Below are 23,881 nucleotides of genomic sequence, written 5' to 3'. Positions count from 1 at the left end.
ATTGGGAGCCCATCAACTTTTCAGGGGAACCACCTTGGTTTCTCCGGCTTTCAAGCTGAAATCAGTCACACTTCTTGGAACGGGGAAGAACGCCTGAAGGACGCAAGTCTTACATCCTGTGAGCACAGAACATAAGGAAGAGTTTCCATTAATCACACACACCTCCCACTTCAGGCATTCCTGAGCCCAAATTATGTTGTGATGATGAGTCACTAGCTCAGGAAGCCGTTGGTGGAAGAGTGCACCATGAGCTTTTCTTAAGCTATGAGCCCAAGCAGCCGTGAAGCTTCCATGCCAGAGGTATCTCCCTCTGATATATAGAGGAATAAACAACTTAGGGTGTGGAGGACTGTTGCATTCAGCCCCTGGGCTCCTGGTTACTGGTGGACAGAGTATGGTAAAGAGTTAGGTCTCCAGGCTAATCCAGCAGGTACCAACTCCTAAGTGAAAGCACCGTATTTTTCGCTCTATAAGACGCACCTAGTTTTTGGAGGAGGAAAACAAGAAAAAATATATTCTGAATCTCAGAAGCCAGAACAGCAAGAGGAATCGCTACGCAGTGAAAGCAGCAATCCCTCTTGCTGCTCTGGCTTCTGGGATAGCTGCGCAGCCTGCATTCACTCCATAAGATGCACACACATTTCCCCATACTTTTTAGGAGGGGAAAAGTGAGCCTTATAGAGCAAAAAATACGGTAAGTTTATATCGGGGTGAGGAAACATTTTCAGCCTGAGGGCCCCATTCCGTTCTGGGCAACCTTCCGAGGTCCACATGGGTGGGTGAAGCAAAGCATGCAAATTTCCCCATTTGCAGACTATGCTCCTTTCCATACACACTCCTCAGTATCCTTCTCCCAGACAAGCAAGAGGCGTCATCAGAGTTCAAGGGTACATTCCAAGCAGTCCAAAACACATGGGGGGTGTGAAGCAGGGCCAGTGAGGGGTGTGGCCTGTGGGGGGCCCAAGGACCAGGTCTGGAGGGCCACATTTGGCCACCATGCCTAAGCTTCCCTGTTTCTGGTTAAGATTGTGAAAATCGGCATTGGCTCAACTACTTCCAATGCAGTCTTCCCCAACCAGGTGCCCTCCAGATGTTGTTGGGAACACACTACCCATTCGTCTCCAAGCATGCTGGCTAGGGAATGAGTTCAAAACACTCAGAGGACACTAGGTTGGAGAAGGCTTAATGCTTTAACGGCCTGAAGCACCACCATCCCTTCATCTGCCAGCACACATTTGTTGGCCCAAGTCACACATTTATACAGAAGCCACCCTTTAAGACAGATGTTTTTCAGTTTTTCCTCTTTTGGTCCCCTGTCCAAAGGCCTCTCTGCCTATCTTATGCACCAGCGAACAGCTAAACCAGAAAACAGGTAAAGGAAACAAGGTCAAGCATACAGATTCCAGAAGAAAAAGGTCAGTTTTTAAAACTTTTTTTTATTTTTAATTTTTTTTAAAGTTTTTATTTTATATTATCTACAAAGTAAAAGTTTCCTCTTAACTTAAAAGTTACACCGCTGCCTTGCGACGGCGGCTTTCCCCCATCATCAAACATGATTTTATAAATAATAAATCCATATCTGCTTGACGATTAGAACTTGCTTTTTTTCAAACCTCTTTCAAGTTTAGTTAGAAGTAAAAGGTATTGATTTTCTTTTTATGTTCATTTAATTTCTTTTTTTTTTTAGTGAGAATAGCAGCAAGAATCACTCTCGTTACGTCTTTCTCTAGCTGATGAATTTGTGACTTTGAAGGGTTGCTTTAAAAAATAAATAGTTTTTTTCCAGTTTTATCTGCAAGCGGAAATGGGGCAGGGCTTTTTTTTTTTTGTTTTCCTTTTTTGACACAACACATGGAATTATGGAATCGTCCCACAAGGGCTCTACATGCCTTTTGTTTCAGTCCGAATTTCTCCCACTGCAAAGTGAACTGTTAGCATTCCTATTGGATGTTACAAGGTTGTTGTTTTTTTCCTCTTAGAAACAAAAATAAAGTGAAATACTAGATTTTGTTTTGATTTCTGTTTTTGTTTCTGTGCTTCCAAGTTGGTAGAAGCAGGAGAAGGAAGGTATTTGGCCTAAAAGAAAGAAAGAAAGAAAGAAACGAAGAGGGATCCAGCCTCACAGTTACTCCAGGTCAGCTTTACAACTGCTGTTGATGGTGGGTTTGTACTGGAAAAGAGAGAGAGAGAGAGAGAAGAATGAGTTGAGACATGAGATAAAGACCCCAAATCCTACCAAGGGCATTTTAAAAAGCAGGTCAGCTACTACAAGAGATGTCTCTCTCAGATAAAACACTTCCGTGCCCTTTATCCACCTGCAACACATACTCTTACTCATGGGCCAGGGTGGCAGGAGTGGGGAAGAGGAACGGAAAACACAACACGTGGAAAACCTGGTGGCGGGTGCTTTTAAAAAACATGGCGTGAGCACAGCGAAGGCTTTCTTAATAAGCATGAGCATGAATGGGTTTTGGAGCATGACGGCTAATCTGCCAAGGGCCAAGTGTAGGCAGCAACACCAAGGCTGCCATTTAAGGTGCTGGGAGAGGAAAGGCCAGGAGGTGGGAAGACTCACAACACAGCTGGGTGTACCCATGAAGCCAGGGTAGGGAACCTGTGGTCTTCCAGAGGCCCCTTGAACTACCAGTCCCCTGGCCCCTCATTCCTGGCTACCCTGGCTGGGGCTGATGCAGTCCAATGACATATGGAGGTCACAGGATCCTCACTCTGAAATAAAACTATCGAAGGCTTTTCACCAAAGCCAGACTAAACGTCTTTCCTTCTGCAGTGTTGGATGGCAGGTTGAGAGGAGTTCCCTAGCAGGACAGACTTCGCTCGTGTGCTCAAGACATCGATTCCATAAAACATATTTTGTTGCACTGTGCAAAATATGAGCAAGCCAGGGCTGAACTGATACTACCCTTGCTGGTACCTTTCCCGGGAAAATCAGAGGCTCACTATGTCAGGTTCCTATTGGAAGACGCGACAAATGCTAGAACATTAGCAGTAGCAAAGCTTTTATCGGTGGTTGCAAGAACCAATGATCCCTATATTCTGAGCAAAATCCTTGTTTAACCTGGAGATAGGCTGTATGAATTGTGTGTTGCTTTGTAACGATTTGTTGGGTCTCTGGACCGTAATAAAGATTGATGATGCTGATTGGAAATAAAGACTGCTCCTGAAGGGAGTAACGATTCAGTTGTGGGGGGGAGAGGGCATTTTAAGAGCATTTGTTGTGCCTGTTCTGTGCAAGGGAACCCACCTGAGCTCCCCCTCTCTGCGCTCCCAAGCCCAGGCTCAACATCACACAACCTTCATCTTCTCTCCCTTATCCCCCCTCCTAGGACCTGCGGCGGCTCCCAAGCACACACTCCATTCACCTGAAGGGTGCGTCATGTAGGGGAAGTGTGTCGCTGTTGAAACTGGAATGTGCTGTAGTGCACTTTGCGCAATGGCGGCTTGGGCCCCACCGGGTGGTGGCTGGGTTGTCATGAGCATCATTGGAGCATGGGCAGTTGGGTGAGAAGGAGCCATCCCCGACTGCACATGGGCCTGAAATAAATTGAAATTGAAATACTTTATTGTCACTTGTACAACTTGTATACAGTGAGATTACACGAGCACCCCCCACTCAGCTCTCTTAGTCTTAATTCCCCTCGTTTACTGACGCACACCCACCAAACCCGAAAGTCAGTTGCCCTGTTGTTATCTTTTCATTCAGCAGCCTAACAGCCCACGGATAGAAGCTGTTCTTTACCCTGTTGGTGCGACTAATCATGCTTCTATATCTTCTGCCTGAGGGCAGGAGATCAAGAAAGTGCCGGCCAGGGTGTGAATCATTCCTGAGAATTTTCCTCACTCTCCTGAGGCAACGTTCTTCTGCAATGTCATCCAGCGGATTCATGGGACAGCCCATAATATCTTGTGCAGTATTCACCACCCTCTGTAGGCACTTCCTATCAGTTGATGTCAAACCAGCTCTTTAGTAGCAAGGCCACAAAGGGGAGGGGCGCCCACAGCCAGCACCACAGGAATCCCAGAAATGGCACTAAAGCTGGTTTGTTTCAGCAGGGGAGGGGGTAGGCCGGGACCCCACCGAAGCTTTTAATGTTTAATAGATTATTGTATTTTAGTGTTCTGTTGGAGTGGCTGGGGAACCCAGCCAGATGGGCGGGGTATAAATTATTATTATTAAGCCCTGTTTAGGGAAGCTTTTAATGTTTAATAGGTTATTGTATTTTAGTGTTTTGTTGGAAGCCGCCCAGAGCGGCTGGGGAAACCCAGCCAGATGGGTGGGGTATAAATAATAATGAATTATTATTAATATTTATTATTATTATTATTAGGCTCCCCTCTCAGAGGAATACGACAGCCTTGCCGCTAGAAACAGCACAAAATATGTTGTTAAGTAGCCAGTTGGAGGGAGGCAGCACTTGGCTTGCCATTCACAGCTGGAGCGGACACATTTGGGGGTCAGAGCGCAAAATCTAAGTGTACAGTTGAGGGCAGCTTCAGACTTCCCTGCAAAGAACCTTTTTCAGTCTTCAGGCCTCAGACCCAAAAGCTCACTGACTTACCACCAATTCCATAGCAAGGATCTCTCTCACTCCTAACTACCTCAGGAAGGACACCACCCTCTGTGGCACTCAGAGCCCGCTTCCATAACAGGGGGCCAAGGACACACACCACCCTTCAACCACCATGCCCAACCTTTTCAGCTTTAGCCAAGCAACTGCAGCAGCAGCAGCAGCAGCGCCACTGTCTACCCTCTAGCCCAAAAGGTGCACAATGTCATGCCCTGTTCTGCCTGCCTTCTAGAGGGAAGTACTCAGGTGACCATGTCTACCATGGGCAACCCTGAGAAACCCATAGTCCAGGGATCCCTCGCTAGCACCTCCTGCTGGACAGAGATTATTCTGTGTGCATAAATACTCATCAGGCATTCTGAACAGTTCTTTGGTGCACAAGGGTGTGACACACACCCATGGCCTTCCCCGGATCAAAGCAGCCTGAGATTATAAGCCCATCTTAATGAGAAATGGCTCCCCGACCCCAGTCTTCTCCTCCCTGGAACAGAGAGCACTCTTTGGACCTCAGCCTACATCAAGGGTCTTTCTTACCTGGGGGACATGGGCCATGTGCGGTTGGTTGGTGTAGGCAGGCTGGACGTGGGAAGGATGAATGGCAAAGACCGTCTGTTGAGCTGCAGGGAAGCTGCTCTGAGGAGACTGTGTGCTTGAGCCTGGGGTCATGGAAGGAGGAGTTGGCGCAAGACCAGTGTGGTAGATGGCTGACTGCTGCTGGGCGTTTGTCAAGTGGAGAGCCTGGGCGGCCTGGTGCTGATGGTGCTGAAGAAATCATAAGCATAGCAATGGCTTGGCAATATTTACACTCAAACAGTGCTATTTTTCTAGGAAAAGAGGTGCCGGAACTCACCATGAACGCCTCCCTTGTTCTCTTAGAATGGCAATGGTGCCCACCTGAGAAGTGCCGGAACTGAGCTCCGGTGAGTTCCGGCTGAAAAAAAGCATTGCCCTCAAAAACGCTTGTTCTGCTCTCAGGCTATGCTGGGAATGCAAAACACAGTGCTTTGCCAGGGTTCCTTCCACCTCATGGCAAGCTGGCAACAGCAAGGAAACCTGGCTGGCAAGAGGCAAATTTCCCAGCAGCGAAAAAGGTGCATAATCCAGCATGCTTGACATCCATGTTCACATTCAGCATTATGGGTTGAGGAACCTCGGGTGTATGCCTCTCCCTTTACAATCCACCAGGGCAGCTCAGAGGTTCTGCTACAGATTCAAGCCACACTCAGAAGAAGGAAAGATCCAGAGGCTGGGCTCTCTTTGGTGCTGCTAAAGTTATGGAAGAACATCCTGACTGAAGCCTGCTAAGCATTATCACTATTCTGTTCTCGATGTTCCAAGCTGCTACTTCTTTTTGTGTTAAATAAACTAAAAGCAGATCATCATTTTTATGCTGTAATGGGTATTTTTCAGTGGCCAGAAGGCCCATGTACTTTATGAATTTATAAATAATGGCTTATTCTCTCAATTCCACTGAAAGGCCAGCTCCGTTGGACTTCGTCATCCTGATAGCAGCTATTCCAACAGGCTGCCTCAGGGGGTGAGATGGGAGGCAGAGCTCGTTTCAGTAGCTCTAGTGAAAGGCCAGCTCCATCTTGTGCTTCCTGCTCCTGAACAGTTTCCACTCCTGCAGATCACATTGGGGCCCAAGTGTGCTTTCGCCCTCTTCCCTCCCTGTCGCTTTTTGCTTTTGTGTTGTGTGTTTTAGACTGCAAGCCTGTGAGCGAGAACTTTTCCTTTAACGGACTGTTCGTAAGCTGTGCCAGAGGCCTTTTTTTAATGAAGAGCAGGGTACAAATACTCTTGGATAAAGAAAGAACATTTGTATTTTACTCATAAATACAAGTGCCATGGGACCTTTTAAGAAATAGCTGTTTAAGAAATGTAACTATCTGCCTAAACTTTCTGACTTGCATTAAGCTTGCATCCATCAGGATGGCTAATCCCAGTTGCTAGCTTCTTTTCCAGCAGAAAATAGTAGCCTCCAGTGTGCAATGAACTAGTGATATGGTTCCTACCATGACAGCATGCTGGCCAGAGTAGTCAGCTCTGGTTGCACAGACTCCAGGCAATGAATGCAGGGTCTCAACGGCAACTGGCCCAAACTACGGCAGAGCAGGAACCTGCTTCTCTGTTGCCACACAGATGGCTAGTCGTAGCGCTTACCTGCACTGGGCTGGGAGCTGGGTGGTTTCCCCCATGTTGACTCTGCTGCTGCCCTGTGGGTGTGGCAGAAGGCTGTGGGTGCGGCGGGTGCGGATGCAGGGTGGCGCTGGGATGGGCATACTGCTGAGCAAGGGAACCAGTGGAAACTAGGAAGAAAAGAGGGGAAAGGAAATTGAGAACGGATGCCAAGCGGAGTCAGCACATAGGACTCCCCCAACTCAGGGTGTCTCCCTTTTAAATAGCTGCTTTTCTTTCCTTCATTTAGAAACAATACAAATGCCAGCCACCTGGGACTTGCCCTTGACTCAACATCACTTTTGCAGCCTGCAGAGCACATTCTTTAAAACCTACATGGTTGCAAGGGAATGTTTGAGGGTGCGTGAGGACTGTGTAGAAGTGACGTGCCAGGCTCAGTGAGAGTTGAGAGGCTTTCCAACCCTCTCCTGATGAAAATGGCCATTTGGCTCCAGGCTTCCTCTAACCTTAAGCTCTTGTCACAAAAGTCAAATTTATTTGGGTCAGGGTGGGAAAGCGCACGCGTGCACGCGCACGCGCGCGCACACACACACACACACACCTGGCTCCAGTCACAGAACTGTGTTTCATACTGCATGCAGCCTTTGGGTTCCCTAGCATACAAGTCTGGCCATGGACCAGGGAGGGGAAACCTGTGGGCCCCTCCAGATGTTGCAGGACTCAACTCCCATCAGGCCCAGCCAGCATGGCTAGTAGCCAGCAACATCTGGACGGCCACACGTTCCCCATCCTTGCCTTAAAACTCTTCATTTCCTCTTCAAACCCACAGAGAAGAAATGGGACTTGCTGGTGATCTCTTTTCAGTCCAAAATAGATTATCTTGCTGGCAGGAACTGGAGGAACTAGCTCAGGGCAGTCACATTCAGAGCTCAGAGAAGCATGTCCAAGGTTTACTGTAGACAAGATGGGGACCCAGAACCTGCACCCAAGTTTTAAAATCTGCCTTCACAGCTCCCATAGCAGATGCAAAAGGAAGACACATCCAGTGTGAACACCACCTGCCTTTCACAGGATAGATAAGCTACATAATTAGTTCCCTTGCCCCCTGCCATAAATGGGAACAGCAGGGTAAGATAGCACTTAGTTCTTTGCAAACTGCAATATGTCAGCAAGAGGAAGGAGGAAACAGAAACAAGAGCAAATGCTTTGGGATAAGGGAAGGATAATGTGTAGAAGTTGCAAGTTGCAACTGTAATCCTAAAAGGGAGAGGGGTGGTGGATAGTCAAGGCAGTAGGAAATGAAGAAAGGCAGGGAGGGGAGGGAAAGGCCACCCAAATCAAACACCCACTTAGATGATGTTGGGAAGAGTCAGTGCTTTAAGTGTGAAAACTGCCTGAAGGTAAACATAACCACAATTAGACGGCAAAAGAGACCTTCATTTGAATTAGAGGAAGCAAATGTAAACGGATGTTACAGACAGACAGCGGGCTCCATTTTGCAAAGGAAAATCTATTAAAGGAAATTGACTTGTTGAAAGAGTTTCAATGCACCAAACCAATGTGGTTGCATTACAGCCCTCTGACCAAATGGAACAGTTCAGCAGCAGATTCCTGGGACAACTCCATACCCAAAAGACACAGAGCTCCTGATTTCTGCTGTGCAATAAAGAGCCCTCCTTCTCCAGCTGACAGCTCTGGCTGTGTAGGTCATTCTGTCACAATGGATCTTTGCATTCACTCAAATACATAAAAGGGAATCAGCGCTTTCGATTAAAAGATCCAGGGGCCTTTGTGACCACAACTGTCTTGCAAAATCCAACACTGAATTTCATTCAGCTCAACCTCAGGCTTTTTCGAAGTTTTCTAGCTCTTGTGGTTAAAGCAAACTTTCAGCATTCTGTCTGCAAGGGTTCATAGATGGGTTAGGCCTTCCAGGGGTCACAATTCCAACTCTTTGGGGAATGTCTTGCCCTGTAAATTCCAATCTTGCCCTTTCAGATTTCTTCTCCCACCCCCTAAAAGTCTGAATCTTCCTTTCCCAAATCTCTGACCAACCAATTCTGTACCCTTTATTGTGGACCACTGCAAAGTAGACAACCCTTCCTTCACAGGGCAGTAGACCATGTTGGTTTCAAGGAAATGTAAGGAGGAAGTAAACATGTCAACCACGTCTCTACATAACTGGACTTATTTTTACTCTTTTCACCTAGTGCTGCCTGTCATCTTACCTTCTCCGTTATGGTAATCTTCCTCAGACAGTTTCATCCTTTACATGTCCCATGAGTCTATTGGTTTCCCAATGAGAGAAAAGCTTTTCCTAATTCTGAATAGGTTTGGTGCAAAGACATCTGTTCAACAAGCCTATTCTCCAACAGATTCTTTCAAAGTTGTTTACTGTGCAAATCAAAGTTAGTACAAAAACCCCAACTCACTGGCAAAGTAGAAAGAAGGACCTGTCTCCTTGCTGTAGGGTATTTTGGGACATGCTGAATTTGGGAAATAGAAAGGGAAATTAGCCGTGTGCCACAAGATGAGAGCACCACTTCCAGTCTTCTGGAAAGGTTAAGTCAATCATTGTTTTCATGCACAAACCAATTTGCAATTAAAAAAAAAAAAGTTAAAGAGATATTCAATCACACATACAATCTTCAGCTGGTGTTCATCAATTTTAAAATGTCCACTATTTTAAAGTATTTTACATTCCGTTAACTAACCACAGCATGAAGAATAAGGATTAAAAGTGCTTTGACTGATTTTCAATGAAGAGAAAAACACCAGTTACAATCCCAGAAAACTGGATTTCCCCAAGATGAAGAGCCCCAGTTCCCCAATTATTGCTTAGTTCAGCATACTAATTTGTTTATTTATTTTTTAGCAGAGACAGGACACTAGAGCAGTGTTTCCCAACCTTTTTTGGGCAAAGGCACACTTGTTTCATGAAAAAAATCTCGAGGCACACCACCATTACAGCCCCGTGACGTCAGCGCGCAGCGTCACGCCGGGAGGGACATGAATTGCTAGCAAATTACATAATCACCTCCTTGAGGGCTGGCTCATCTTCTCCGAAGGCAGAACCCCATTAATTAACAGCACAGACTCACACCATAGCCAAGACAAGGGGGGAAAACCTCAGTCATGCACAGTCATGCACATGTGGGGGCTAAATGAGGACGAAGACCAGGCAGAGAGCAGGGTTCAAATCACCCCACCTGGCCAGGACAATCCCTGGGTGCTCCCTTGGGCCACTCGCCTGACCCACATCGCAGGGCTGTTGTTGCGAGGATAACACGGGGAGAACCACGCGCGCCCCCGGGAGCTCCTTGGAGGAGAAAGCGGGCGATGAATGCAATGCACGAAATATATGAGAGGCGACCAGGTTTTGCAGGTGAGGGGCCCCCGCCAGCCTCCGCTTCCAACACCCGGCGCAACGACGCCGAAGTTTCCCCCCGGGCTCGGCTCGGGGAGCAGCGCTGCTCCCCCCCCCCGGCTCCCCTTCGCCCTCCCGGCTCTCTCTGCCGCCCACTGGGGACCCCCCTCACCTGCCAAGTCCGGAGCGCCGGTGGAAGTTGCATGCATGCATGCAGGGCGCCGCGTTGCCATTGCATTGCACTGCACTCCATGCAACGCCTGCACGCATGCATTGCCTTGCACGCCCGCCAAGGGGTCTCCCCGCGGTCCGATGCGTCCCCTCCAGCGCGGATGCAGCATTGCAAAAATAAAAAACCCCGATGCAGCCCTACCTGGGGGGCAGCCTCCGCTGCTCCGCCTCCGCGGGGATCCCCGGGCTCCATCCTGCCGCCCGATCTCCGCGGGGGCGCAGGCAGGCTGCGCGGGGTCTGCGCGGAAGAGCCCCTGCCCGCCCGGCCGCCGCCGCTGCGCTCATTCCATGGCCGGGAGAAGAGCGCTTCAAAGAAAACGCCCGGCCCGCCAGGCCACGCTGGGAAACGTAGCTCGCGCACCCCGCGCGGAGCCCAAGGGCGAGGGGACTACGGATCCCGGCAGCCCCCGCGCCGGGGACGGAGGGGGAGAGGCCGGGTGCAGGGATGGAGGGACGGGTGGGCGAGCGAGTGAGTGAGTGGCAGCCGCCAAGCCTTGGCCGAGAGCCAGTAAGGGCCTCCCCGGAGGAGGAGGAGGAGGGAGGCGCAGAGCGGGAGGGAGGGAGGGAACCCCAGGGGTCATCTAGTGACGGCGCCCCAATCGAAAATTTGACTTAAAAAAAAATATCTAATTTTTCTAATTTTTCCCGCGGCACACCAGGCAACATCTCGCGGCACACTAGTGTGCCGCGGAACAGTGGTTGGGAAACACTGCACTAGAGAGCTTAGAGAGAGAATAAGACACAGAAAAATACTGGATAAAATACAAAGCAAAATCAGGATCAAGCTGGTGAATAAACATTATCTTGGTTTACCAGACTTTTGAAACAAGCCTTTCCATCTTAACAGAAGTTCAGCAATTAGCAACTGCTGACATATACACACGTTTATACAAAGGTTAATAGAATGAATTCCTATTCATTCTCTTTGCTAGATGTAGTTTCATAGAGCACTAGAGGTGCTACAAATCGATGCAGCGTTCCGATTACAGTTTTGCTATGTCTTTAGAGAACTGGTCAAAGGGAGCAGTATACCTCCACTTAACGTTTATTCAGTGTTTCACATGCATTCTCTCAGTAATCTCTACAACAAACCTGTGAGACAGGAGAGTATTGTCATACCTATGATTCAGACGGAGAGGGACGCTGAGATTGAAAAGTGAACACCAATACATTTGTGCTAAGGTTTGAACCAAGGACTTTTGATGATGATGGTTTATTAAATATTTATACTGCCCTTCATGTGAGAATCATAGAGCGGTTTACAATAACTTCCTTTCTTTGCTACAGGTAGCTAAGTTGGTGCAAGCCAGACAAGAAAATCCAACCAGTCACTAACACTTCTGATGATATAAGCTTCCAAGGACCACCACCTTATACTAAAAGAAAACTATCAGGAAATTTCTTAACAAAAACCACTGAGCACTAAGTATTTGGATTCATCATGGTAAAAAATGTGGCCGCAAGGTGACAAACTGGAAACAGTGGTCGTGTTCAGACGATTGTATCTCGGTTTAATAAGCCAAGATGTGAATGAGCCTTCTGCCTCCAACCCCCATCATTTGAAGCTGGCTTCATTCCAAAGCTGAGTATAATGTAAAGCACTGAGAGATCTTCTGTCAAGTAAGCAGTATAGAAAGCTTGACAAATAAATAAATGAGTTTCCCAGTTTGGATGAAATAGGAAACTACATTTAGCAGAAGACTTCTTGGTAAGTTTGCTCATGCAAAAAGGAGAAACTGAGTAGCTGTGCGCCTGGGCTCATTCATCTCTTGGCCAATGGGCTCATACGTCCATGAAGGCAAAAGGCCCAAACGGGTCAGTCTGCTTCCAGGTCATCTGCAGCAAACAGGTTAGAGGGCAAGGCTGGTCAGCTGGGCCTAGGAAAGCTCATTCACAGCATCCAGTGGTCAGCAGGGGTGTCTCTGTGTTAGAATTGATAACAATTTAAAGCAGCCAGCTGAAACCCCCAAGTTACTCTTGGGTGACAAATCTCAAGACCTGCCTCACACATGAAGGGGAAGAACGGGAGAACCCCTACTGGAGATTTAATAGCTACACAGCGGCTGCCTGGAGTGTTCTACAGAGACCTTCCCACTTTTATTAATATTTAGGAAGCAGCCTCATACAGAGTCTGTTTATCCAGCTTACTATTGTCTACAGAGACTGGTAGATCTTGATGGACTTAGGGTTTTCCCTCCTCTGCTCTGCCTGCAGATACCAGGAATGGAATCTTCCACGTACAAGGCAGGTGCTTGGCCACCAAGCCACAATCCTTTCCTCGAAAAGTAGAACCCGTAAATCCACTGCAAAGCAAGGACAACCTTGGTGTTCCTATTGAGTGACCTGGCAGACTAAACACAGCAGTGGAGCTTTCTCCTCAACTTTTGCCTTTTCCACTCCAGACAAAAAAGGGCAGAAGAATTAAGCTTATTTTACCCGTGAGTCCTCCTGTGTGGTCCAGCATAACAACATAGCCCTTTAGTGGCTGCCCCAAAGAATATTAGCATAATCTCTGAAAATGGGCACAATCCCACATTGCAACAGGGGCATTCTTAACACTCAGCATCACTTAATGCCATCAGCCCACAAGGAAGTCATCCTTGGCTTACAGGAAGCCATCAGTGTGCAAAACCCACACTTGGTGATACCCCCAAGCCAGAAGGGGCCTCGTATTGAGGAGGCAAAAGACAGACACATCTCAGTTCATGCCGAGGAATCAACTGAGCACTGCAGGCACATAACCCAAACACTACCCCAGAAGAGGAAATTCACGCCCAAAACAGCGCCTGTGTGAATGGAGGCCATGCCTCAAATCCTTGGCACAAATTCTGAGTGCCAGCTGAGAGTAGAGCTAGGTGCTAAGAATCCCCTACCAATACAAAATGGTTCATGTCGTGGAATAGTAGTACATTTGAATGGACACAGCAGCACTACAAATATTCGCTCTGCGGTGCTTAATGATGCACACTAGCTCAGTCACGCATGCAAGTGGACACATACATAAGTGAATCTGTCCCCAGTTATAAATAAGGGCCCTTTAAAAGGCTGCTGGTGGCAGCATATGGAGAAATTGTGATATGCTGTTTTATAAGAGGTATCTGGGACAGAAAAGTCAGCTGTTCATGCTTTACAATTGCATTTCAGTCTCCCAATCTCTCTTTACTATACCGGTATCCAAACGGGTTTCAGTGAATTTCAAAACAGAGCGTTCCAGTTCTCTCGGCAAGCCACTAAGAACGAGATCCTTCAAAGTTTCAAAAGAGAACTCATTAAAAAGTGTCCTACCATACATCGTGTGGGTCTGCTCGTGCGCACCATACTGCGTAGCGGTGGAAGAAACTAAGCCGGGCTGCGGGTGTGCCGGTGGTGCCATCATCCGGGCATTGCCCTGTATTACAGGGCTATAGACGTGGGGGTGCTGCATTAAGCATGAGAAAGAGAACAAGGAAGGAGTAAGTCCCTGCAGGTACTTTCACAGGTACAAAATGCCTTTCTTCAAGTTAATCAGAGATGCCCAGTTATACTAGCAGACTGGAATGGATTTAGAGGAAGACTCAGGATCCACCATCGTTCCCCTCTGCAGCAGCTTTCCTAGCCCCTCCTATTATGGCACATAGGCCTCTTAACATTACAGCACTAAGGTGAAATTATGCCATTAGATAACCTAAAGCTTTCACGTGCCAATAGATCTAGGTAAGACTGCAGTAAACACCCAGGTCTCTTGAATCTGTTCCATCACTCAGCTGTCAATCCTGTCTGCACGGAAGGTGGCCTGCACACACCCACCCCTCAAACATGCACAAAGGGTATCATGTGACAATGGCCCTGGATGTATCACCATAGGCAGCACGTAGCTCTTTTTGAAGTGCTATGCAAGCACTGCATCACCACTTATGCAGCGTGGCAAAATACACATTCTAATCCCACCGTTCAAGCTGCAAAGAGCTCAGCTGAAGGCATACCTGAGACTGGTAATGCGGCACATGTTGAACGAGAGGTTGGTTGGAGAACTGCTGGGGGCTGTAGGCGACGTACTGCGTTGAATAAGCCGGTGGCGTAGCGACAATAGGAGCCCCGGCAGCAGAGGCAGGGTGCATCATGGTGTTTTGATGGTGCTGGTCTTGCCGCTGCTGGGGCATATTTGATACTGCAAAAGAAGGGGGAAAGGGTACATTACAAAAGCACCTCCCCCCTAAAATAAACCTATGCCAACATTTCTACGTACAGCTAGGTACAATGGCAACCACAAGGAAGCCAAATGAAGATGAGGAATCAGCTGCTGGTAGGGTTCAAGAATCTCACCCTGTGAGCAGGCTTTAAGGCGACAGGAGAGAGAGGTCAGCTCAGAGTAGGCTGGGCTATCATTCAGGCATAAAGAAGGCATCACAGAAAAGAAAGACTATCCAAGCATTAGCCGATATATACTGGAACACTGCTCTGGTGCAGCAAAAATGTTTTACTTTTAAAATGTTTAACTTCCTGCCTGTGGAGAGATGGGCAGAGACAACCCATACAAGGTTCACATTCCTCCCATACAGAAGAATGGCATAATTTTTTTTCCCTACGATTACATTTTTTCTCCCTAAGACCAACAGAGCCCGTAACAACAGTCCAATCCTGTTAAAACACAGCACTCTGATGTCAGGGAGGAGCTTTCAGAATCAGTAGCTTTGTGCCCAACTGTATGCATAAAAGCTTCCTTTAGGTAAAAGCCGAACAGAAGAAACAAGCCTCTGGCATGGCAAGTCAATATGTTGCTTCTGCTCATCATTAGGTACAGGAGCTAATCAAACACTCTTTCAGTACCTTCGTATGCATGTTACTGAGGGGTAAGTTGTGCAATGTGTTCAGTAAGGTGTACGTCTAGGAAAGTGTGCATAGGATCTTTCAGCCTTAAATATGCTTAAAAGCATCCATTCAAGGATTTAGAACTGGAGCCAAGACACTAGGCCAGGGGGCAGCAAACTTTTTCAGCAGGGGGCCGGTCCACTGTCCCTCAGGCCTTTTGGGGGGGGTCAGACTATATTGGGGGGGTGAACGAATTCCTATGTCCCACAAATAACCCAGAGATGCATTTTAAATAAAAGGACACATTCTACTCATGTAAAAACACGTGGGCCGGATTTAGAAGGTGACTGGGCCAGATCCGGCCCCCCGGGCCTTAGTCTGCCTACCCATGCACCAGGCCCTATGCTGCTATAAACTTTGCCTGCTCAGTGCTGCAAAATCCAAGAAACAAGAGGACACATGAGCAGGAGGAGGAGGAAGAAGAAGAGGAGGAGGAGGTGGAGGCAGCTTGGTAAGGGGGTTGCACAGAAAGGCGGGTTGCTAATTCATAAGCAAAGTAAATGTAACAGAAAAATGAGCAAGGCATGTTAGTTATTCCATATGCAAGCTACGTACAAGAGCATGCAATACTGTATTATTCTCACCTTTACCTGCTCTATAGGTCTTGGCCTGGTTGACTGGCATAGGCGTCATGGGAATGGGGTACAAAGGCTGAAAAATAACATGGCCGACAATTAGAGGAAGACACGTGCACACACCACGCATCATATATATATTTCTCCTCTCTGGATGCAAGTCATACGTGGCGGCCTGCTCCCCACTGGGTTCCCAGCAGATATGCACCTCACACTTTTATCTACAAACATTTGATTATGGGTGCTACTGTCTGCTTATTGTCTTGTGCTGAACCTCACCACCCAACCCAAGAGGTGCCCACAAAGGATTCCTTGCAATGCTCAGAGGATCCTGGGGTGGAACTCTCCAAAGGTAAGTTTTAGGAACCAACCATGGCTATCTGCAGCAGCAGCAGCATCAACACCTCTTGACTGTCACTATTCCTTATGTAGCCCAAAAAGCACCACCGACAGATAAGAGGGAGGTATTGGGGGAACCCAAAAGTTGCACACACAAAAAAGCTAAGTGGAGGTGCTAACTGTTGGGGGCAGGGAAGAGGGGGAACCAACTGAGTGGGAGGATTGAACTTATCTTGAACAGGAGCACATCACATTTGCCTTGAATGCTAATATAGCTTCCCTCCCTTGATTTAGATGGTTTGTAGTCAAGAGTTTAAGCTACAATTTCCATGCTCCAGTGTTAACCAGAAACTATGGTGTAACAAAACCTTGAATTGTTCCATTTCAGTGAGAGAGAGACAGGAGGAGGGAAAGCATCAGCACCATGTTCATTCTCTTTAGGCAGCTACTTTTATATCTGAACCAGGCCTTTGATTGAAAGAACATTAACAGTGCCACGATGTATAAGCTTGGTTGAAGTCAAGAGGCAGGTGAAAATAGCTTGGGTGGGAGGGAACGGGATCAAAATACTTGTTAGAAACGTGACTAAAAATAAATGCCTTACTTTAAAGTGATCCCCATATACCAACCACTGAAGACAAATTGGCACCACTAGAGATAATTTTGGAACGCTGTGGCAGCCAGAAAGAGGACTGGAAAAAGTTTAGAGACTACTTACAAAAACATTATAAGTTGTATGAATGTTAAGAAAATGCACGATAGAAAACAACATGGCATCAGCAATTCAGTTGAAAGATGTATGAGAATAAGTGATGGTTAAGAAATTGATGAAATTTGAAGTAATATTATGTCTAAATTAAGCAGTTTAGTATTTGGAAAAATATTTAAAATTTGGGACATAATATTTAAGAACTATAAAATAAGAATTGAAATAAGGTAATAAATTGCTGCTTATAATTTTATCATCAAGAACGCAGGAAAGGGAGATGCGAGGAAGTCCAAAGGTTATGGAAATTTGATTTATGAACAGCTGTTTTTGTTGTACTTTTTCTACTCTATGTTTAACTTCTTGTTGCTTTCTGTCTTTCTTTGTTTGTTATACCGTGGTGATGGTATTATATATGTTTGGTGTTTTTTCTTTTTTCTGTTTAAAATTTGCAATAAATATCTTATAAAACAAAACAAAACAGAAAGAGCACAATGCATTCTACTGAGATGAACTAAAAGTTGTTTGAACTCTGGTCTCTTATTAGTACAGTGAAAAACACACTGTTTAATCAATTAGGCTATTAGAAGATTTCATCATCATTGCAGGTCATGGACAAAATCAAGTATCAGATAAAACTGGACCCAAAGTAAAAATAAATAAACAAACCAAGGTATGTACAGGGAATCAATATGCTTAAAATGCACATCTTATCATATACACTCATCGTTTCTGACATTTGTTGTAATAATTTTCTTGTGGCCACAGGAAATACTCTTCTCTCAGTTGTACAGAAGGGTAAGAACAGTTGGCTAACTAAATAGTTGGCCAGTCCCTCCAACAAGGATCTCCTCTTGGGAGAGTATACATTTCACAAATAGAGTACACAAGGACAAATGCTCTGTCACATGAGCTCTGCAAATACAAAGTTACTGTTCCGATGGGATCTTCTTTCAAGACAATGAGTAGGCCCCTGCATACATTTCAAGGTAGCCTTCAAGCTAGTAAAGGTAAAGGGACCCCTGACCATTAGGTCCAGTCATGGCCGACTCTCGCTTTATTGGCTGAGGGAGCTGGCGTACAGCTTCCAGGTCATGTGGCCAGCATGACTAAGCCGCTTCTGGCGAACCAGAGCAGCGCACGGAAATGCCGTTTACTTTCCTGCCCGGGCGGTACCTATTTATCTACTTGCACTTTGACGTGCTTTCGAACTGCTAGGTTGGCAGGAGCAGGGACCGAGCAACGGGAGCTCACCCCGTCGCAGGGATTCGAACCACCGACCTTCTGATCGGCAAGTCCTAGGCTCTGTGGTTTAACCCACAGCGCCACCCGCATCCCTTTTCAAGCTAGCAGCGGTACTCAATATTTTTAAGTGCCAAGAAAGGGTACTATATTGTGGTGCTGAAAACAAAGTGGCTCAGCCTCTTTTCAGAAGGTGGAAATACACATCACTTTGGCAAACAAAGGCATCCAAGTTCAAATTTGAGCAGGTAACATTAATGGGGGGCGGGCGGTTGCATGGAAGAGGGGCTTCTTAATCTTTTCCTTACTCACCGATACACACACACACACACACACACACACACACACACACACACACACACACCATCTCCCATATGTAAACACAAAGCACTCTCACATGCTTCCTGCCCTGTTCTGCCTTTCACACTCCAAAGCAGTGACAAGTTGTTATCCACACTCAATGCAGCAAGTATAAGCTTGTCGCATTAAAGCCTTTGCCGCTTTACCTGAACACCTGGACTCACGGGAACAGGGTACATCATATTTGGTGCGAAACAAACAGACTGGGTGTACACCGGAGTGGGCTGCTGATGGCCCACCATGGAAGGGCTGGGCTGGGCCTGCGGACGGGGTGACGTTGGTGTGGTGGAAGGCTTGGGCTGCCAAAAACATGAAGGAAAAACGGAATAGCTGAGCTGTAAGTAGGCACTGAACAGTTTGATCAAGCGTGCATCAACATGCCCCGTAGACTTTCCCCAGCAAGCTCTTGTTACGGCTGGTTAAAGCAGGAAAACAAACTATGCAGTGACTGCTTCTAATGGGTGGCACATGAAGAAATGCAGCCTCGGCTAAGGAGAGAATGAGGACAGCGATGCCTCTTAAGACTCACCTGAGCAAATGATCGAGGGTTGAACTCCTTTGCGTTAGGGTTCAGTGTTGATTTTCTAACTTGTCTATGGAAGGGTGGGGGGAAACACAAGAAAGATGCGTGTCAGATTGGACTTCCCACCATGATAGTTCATTTCTCTCAGATAAGAGTTGAATATCCAGGGATGGTTGACTCCTCACATCTACTAGTGGAGGAAGACTTGTAGAGGCTTCAAACCTGCGCTGTGTGCATTGGGCATGAGTGGCAGGGAGTTGTCCTCTGTGCATAGGACGTTCTATTGCTGAGGATGCACAACACACCTAAAAATCTATCAAAATGTAACACGTTCTACTGAAGGGGGAGCTGCCACCAAAGAGGAAAGTACGGACAGGAAAAAGATGTTCATTGCAAGGTTTTAACTAAAAAACACTCCAACACCGCTATTTCCTTGACATTAGGCTGTTCCTTTTTTCTGAGACTGAAGGGCTGCAGCAGGGGAGGCTAACCTTTGGACCTCTAAATGTCGCTGGACTATTAACCCCCATCATCTCTAAGTATTGTCCATGCTTGCTGGGGATGATGGCAGCTGGAGTCAACAACATCTGGAAGGCAATGTGTTAGCCCATCCCTCAACTAGACCACTGGGGGAGGGGCAGCTGCAGATCAACAACATAGTAAGAACTCTTAGCATGATGCCTTGACACATACTTGGGGGCCTGCAACCAAAGCTTATCAGCAGTCAGTGTTATAGCCGGGTTGCTTGCAGCTCCTTGCAGGCTCAAGGTCTTCTACTAGCTACTAGAACGGACTGATTGCAGCCAGAACAGAACCACTGAGAAGGCACAAGGTCTCCTTGCAGCAATCAAAACTGTAAGGTCTGTAAGGTCTGCTTGTGGCAATAGAGACCATAGATAAGCAGTTGCGAAGACATCCTCCTGCCAGCAGCAGCTCTACTATTTGGCTCCTCCCATCCCAGAAGTCAGTCTCTCCCTCTCTCTCTTTCACACAAACACACCTCTTGCGGGACCTGAATTTGCTAATATTCCTCTTCTCTCCGTGTTCCCTTTTGGATCATGTCTATTAAAATTTCTTTACAATCAAGTGGTATATGATTCTTATGAAATAAAATTAATAAATGAAATAAACAGCCTGTAAACCAAAGGTTGCTATCCTGTGGTCATCCGGATATTGTTACTAAAATTCCCATCACCCCTGACCATTAGCTATGCTGGCTGGGAGCCCAGCAAAATCTGCACAGTCCCAAGTTAGCTGCTGTCTAAAACTGTGAGAAACCTTGAACGTATCAGCAGAAAGGCAATATGCAAATTTAGTATATACATTAAGAGGCAACAACTAGCAACAACAACTAAGGAAGAAGAGGAAAGAATATATTTTAAAAAATAATAATTCACAGCTTCTAAACTCCATAAGAGATTCTGTCAGCCATGCTCCCTTTGTGGAGGTAGGCTGAAAACTGAGATGGCAACTGCCCCGCCTGGTGGAAGTGTGAAGCCTCTACAGATTCTGCCTCCGTTGGTGGAGTGGAGGAAAACTGCCCATCACTTGATGCCTCGTTTCTGTTTCAAAATGCAACACAAGCCTTCCAACAAAAGCATGAAACTCTGGATGAATTTCACAGAGTAGGAGGAGAAAGACTGGCAAGGGAGCAGGGACAGAAAATAGTATTCTCTCCCCAGTCACTGATCAAACACATTTAAAAGCACAACACCCATTTTTCTCCAGGTACTGCATTTCCGCTGGATAATACAACCCCTAAAAGTCCTGTGCATATTTTCCAGTTTGACACCAGAAGCTGAACAGAAGAGCACAAGAACATGAAGAAGAGCCTTGTAGCAGGATCAGGCCAAAAGCCCATCTAGCCCTGTATCCTGTTTGCACAGTGGTGAATCAGATGCCTATTGTGGGGAACCCACAAGCAAGACCAGGGGGAGCAACAGCACTCTGCTCCCTGTAATTCCCTGAAACTGGCTTTCTAAGCACTGCCTCCAGCAGTGGAGGTAGAAAATATGTTAAATATATTAAATCTAAATAAGGAGCAGAGAAGAAAATGCTGTGCATGGTCGAGTCATCTCAACAACTGGGCCCTCCACAAAAGCGGTGCCAAATCTGTGCGGGAGCTGTTGCAGCCAGAATTACTCACTCGGTGGTGTCCCTTTTGTCTTCTTTCTCCTCTTTCTCCTGCTTCGCTCCGGGGCCAGAGGTCTGCACTCCTTGCGAGGTCACCTCAGGCCCTCGCTTTTGCTCCAGGCTGCCACCAGGTGGTGAAATACTGGGGCTGTTTGATTTGCTACTGCCACTGGTTGAGGTGGCATTGCTGCCAGTTTCAGTTACAGAGTCCTTACAGCTGGCGTCACCCTTCTCCTTAGGAACCTCTCTGGATTTTTCACCATCTCTGTTTTTGGTTAGCAGCTGTTCCACTGCTTCTGGGGCGGAACTGGGTTGTAACTGGAGGGTGCAGGGGGGTGGGGTGGGAGGAAACAGAAAAATTATACTTTTAGCAGGTACTTCCTGACCAAGGGTATTTGGAGAGAAGGCACAGTCTTCATTGATTTTAGTTTTGCACATTATTTCTTACAGCTTGAAATAAAAGTTGCTTCATTTCCTACATACTGACGTACAGAAAACCCAGGAATATATTAGGTGCTAATATCAGTAGAGGGACTCCTCTTGCTTCTTCCACCATATGCAGAAGCTCAAGGGGTTGCAGCCCAGGAGAAGTAAGCCCTTAAGTTGTAGAACTCCCTCCCCAGAGAGGATGCCTGTAAAACATTTCAAGAAGTGTGCGTATCTGGATGAAGGGGTGGCAAGGCAGGGGGCACACTTGTACTGGCTGCTCTAGGGAGTGTCTTATTTGCAGCCATTTGAATGTCCTATTGTGACCTTCATTGCCCTAGGCAATGTTCTTTTAGTCGAGGGAGAGAATAGACAAGGATTTGGTACGCAGACTGAGACCCTACCTGCCCACAGACTGTCTCGCCAGAGTGGTGCATGCTTTGGTTATCTCCCGCTTGGACTACTGCAATGCGCTCTTCGTGGGGCTACCTTTGAAGGTGACCCAGAAACTACAACTAATCCAGAATGCGGCAGCTAGACTGATGACTGGGAGCGGCCGCCGAGACCATATAACACTGGTCCTGAAAGACCCACATTGGGCTCCCAGTACGTTTCTGAGCGCAGTTCAAAGTGTTGGTGCTGACCTTTAAAGCCCTAAATGGCCTCGGCCCAGTATACCTGAAGGAGCGTCTCCACCCCCATCATTCTGCCTGGACACTGAGGTCCAGCGCCAAAAGCCTTCTGGTGGTTCCCTCGCTGTGAGAAGCAAAGCTACAGGGAACCAGGCAGAGGGCCTTCTTGGTAGTGGCGCCCGCCCTGTGGAACACCCTCCCATCAGATGTCAAAGAGATAAACAACTACCTGACATTTAGAAGACATCTGAAGGCAGCCCTGTTCAGGGAAGTTTTTAATGTGTGACATTTTTATGTATTTTTAATCTTTATTGGAAGCCACCCAGAGTGGCTGGGGAAGCCCAGACAGATGGGCGGGGTACAAATATTATTATTATTATTATTATTATTATTATTATTATTATTATGTGTTATATGTTTTAATCTGCTTAAAAATGCTTGTTCCTGAAGCCACCGTTCCTACCTGCATGTAGTTTGATCTGGTACTGCCTTGTCTATTCAGAGACAGCTGTCGTTAATAGCAAAAGCACTTACCCTAAAATCATTCTTGAACTTCTTTAAATCATCGATCTGTTTTCTATGTTCTAGGACAGCTGGAGACACACCTGTTAAGAGAATATAGGCATATACAGTGGTACCTTGGTTTGCAACCGTTTTGGATTACAACCGTTTTCAATTATAAATCCAGAAGTGTGTGTCCATTTATTTTGAATTACAACCCATTTTTTGGATTACAACCCTTTGGGGGGGGAGGCCCCAATGGCGAAAGCGCACCTTGGGTTACAACCTGTTTTGGTTTACAACCAGACCTCTGGAATGGATTATGGTTGTAAACCAAGGTATATCACTGTACTGGGTTATAAATAACAGATGACATGGATCCAGCATATATTTGGGCCAATTGAAACTATCTAAAGGAAGTCCCAATAGAGTGACCCAAATCTGAAATGCTGTCTCAGCTCAGGGGGAAAAAGAAAAGAAAACCCCCCAAAGAGTTCAGTGGAAATTGCAGAGAAACTGGAGTGATCTGCAAACTAAGAACTGCTTTTTCATATATTTGAGGGCTGCATGCCATGTTGTGTTTCCCAAATCTCTACAACAATCCAAACAGCAATGTAACTAAGCCTGCAGTACAGGAGTAACCAACAAGGTGCCTTCAGGTGTAGTGGGCTCCAACTCCCATTATTCCCCGACCATTGTCTATATTGGCTGCAAATGATGGGAGCTGAACACAACTTCAGAAAACTCCTACCTTTGTTTTCAGGTTTGCCAAAGCTGGGAGACATTTCACTTGGCTTCAGGGGTTCCTTGGTGCTAGCAGGAGAAGAACTCTGCCTCTGGTCCTGAAGCCTTGAATCTTTAGCTAGGAAGGAAAATCAGTCCTGCTTGAGATTTCATATGCACAGCACTCTTAATAACTCTAGACAGCAATGGGTGGGGAAGGAAAGAGGGACAAGTTGTTGAAGATTTCTATGCAACCAGGAAGCTCACAAAGCTCAGCACCAAAACAATTTGTTCCATACAAGGTATTATCCTGATTGTGTCTCTGTTTATTTGGGGAACCAACATAATCTTGGCTGTGAGTCGTGGAAGACCTACTTATTCTCTTGCTGGCCTCTCTCTCTAGCCAGCCTGGGAGAACAGGGCCCTGACTGACAATAGCGACAAAAGCTGAGGTTGCTGGAAAAACTCTTGTACTGGGTATTGTTGCTGTTATTAATATTATTTTGTATCTTTATTTTTAAATATTATGATTTATATGGAATTATTCAAT

General features: G+C 46.6%; 1 protein-coding gene across 9 annotated transcripts in view; it reads right to left on the bottom strand.

Moving 5' to 3' along the window:
- Positions 1 to 1,416: 1,416 nt before the first annotated feature.
- ATXN2 (ataxin 2) overlaps positions 1,417 to 23,881 on the bottom strand; it is a 64,164-nt gene continuing 41,699 nt past the window's right edge. For 4 of the 9 annotated variants that reach the window (XM_081202944.1, XM_081202951.1, XM_081202946.1 and 1 more), the window contains 13 exons: positions 23,360 to 23,470; positions 22,642 to 22,712; positions 21,063 to 21,367; positions 18,923 to 18,986; positions 18,540 to 18,692; positions 15,756 to 15,822; positions 14,286 to 14,470; positions 13,609 to 13,741; positions 9,158 to 9,211; positions 6,750 to 6,895; positions 5,121 to 5,348; positions 3,381 to 3,552; positions 1,417 to 2,170 (listed from right to left, as the gene is read on the bottom strand). In XM_081202944.1, the coding sequence (XP_081059070.1) occupies positions 2,142 to 2,170; positions 3,381 to 3,552; positions 5,121 to 5,348; positions 6,750 to 6,895; positions 9,158 to 9,211; positions 13,609 to 13,741; positions 14,286 to 14,470; positions 15,756 to 15,822; positions 18,540 to 18,692; positions 18,923 to 18,986; positions 21,063 to 21,367; positions 22,642 to 22,712; positions 23,360 to 23,470 (1,718 nt within the window). In that variant the 3' untranslated portion in view covers positions 1,417 to 2,141. The remainder of the gene's footprint in view (positions 2,171 to 3,380; positions 3,553 to 5,120; positions 5,349 to 6,749; positions 6,896 to 9,157; positions 9,212 to 13,608; positions 13,742 to 14,285; positions 14,471 to 15,755; positions 15,823 to 18,539; positions 18,693 to 18,922; positions 18,987 to 21,062; positions 21,368 to 22,641; positions 22,713 to 23,359; positions 23,471 to 23,881) is intronic. The other 5 variants (XM_081202945.1, XM_081202947.1, XM_081202948.1 and 2 more) reach the window with 3 other exon arrangements.

This window comes from Podarcis bocagei (assembly GCF_964188305.1).
Source record: "Podarcis bocagei genome assembly, chromosome: 7".
Lineage (NCBI taxonomy): Eukaryota > Metazoa > Chordata > Lepidosauria > Squamata > Lacertidae > Podarcis > Podarcis bocagei.
Note: the sequence above shows the minus strand (reverse complement) of the source record. Positions and strands in the feature narration are given on the sequence as shown.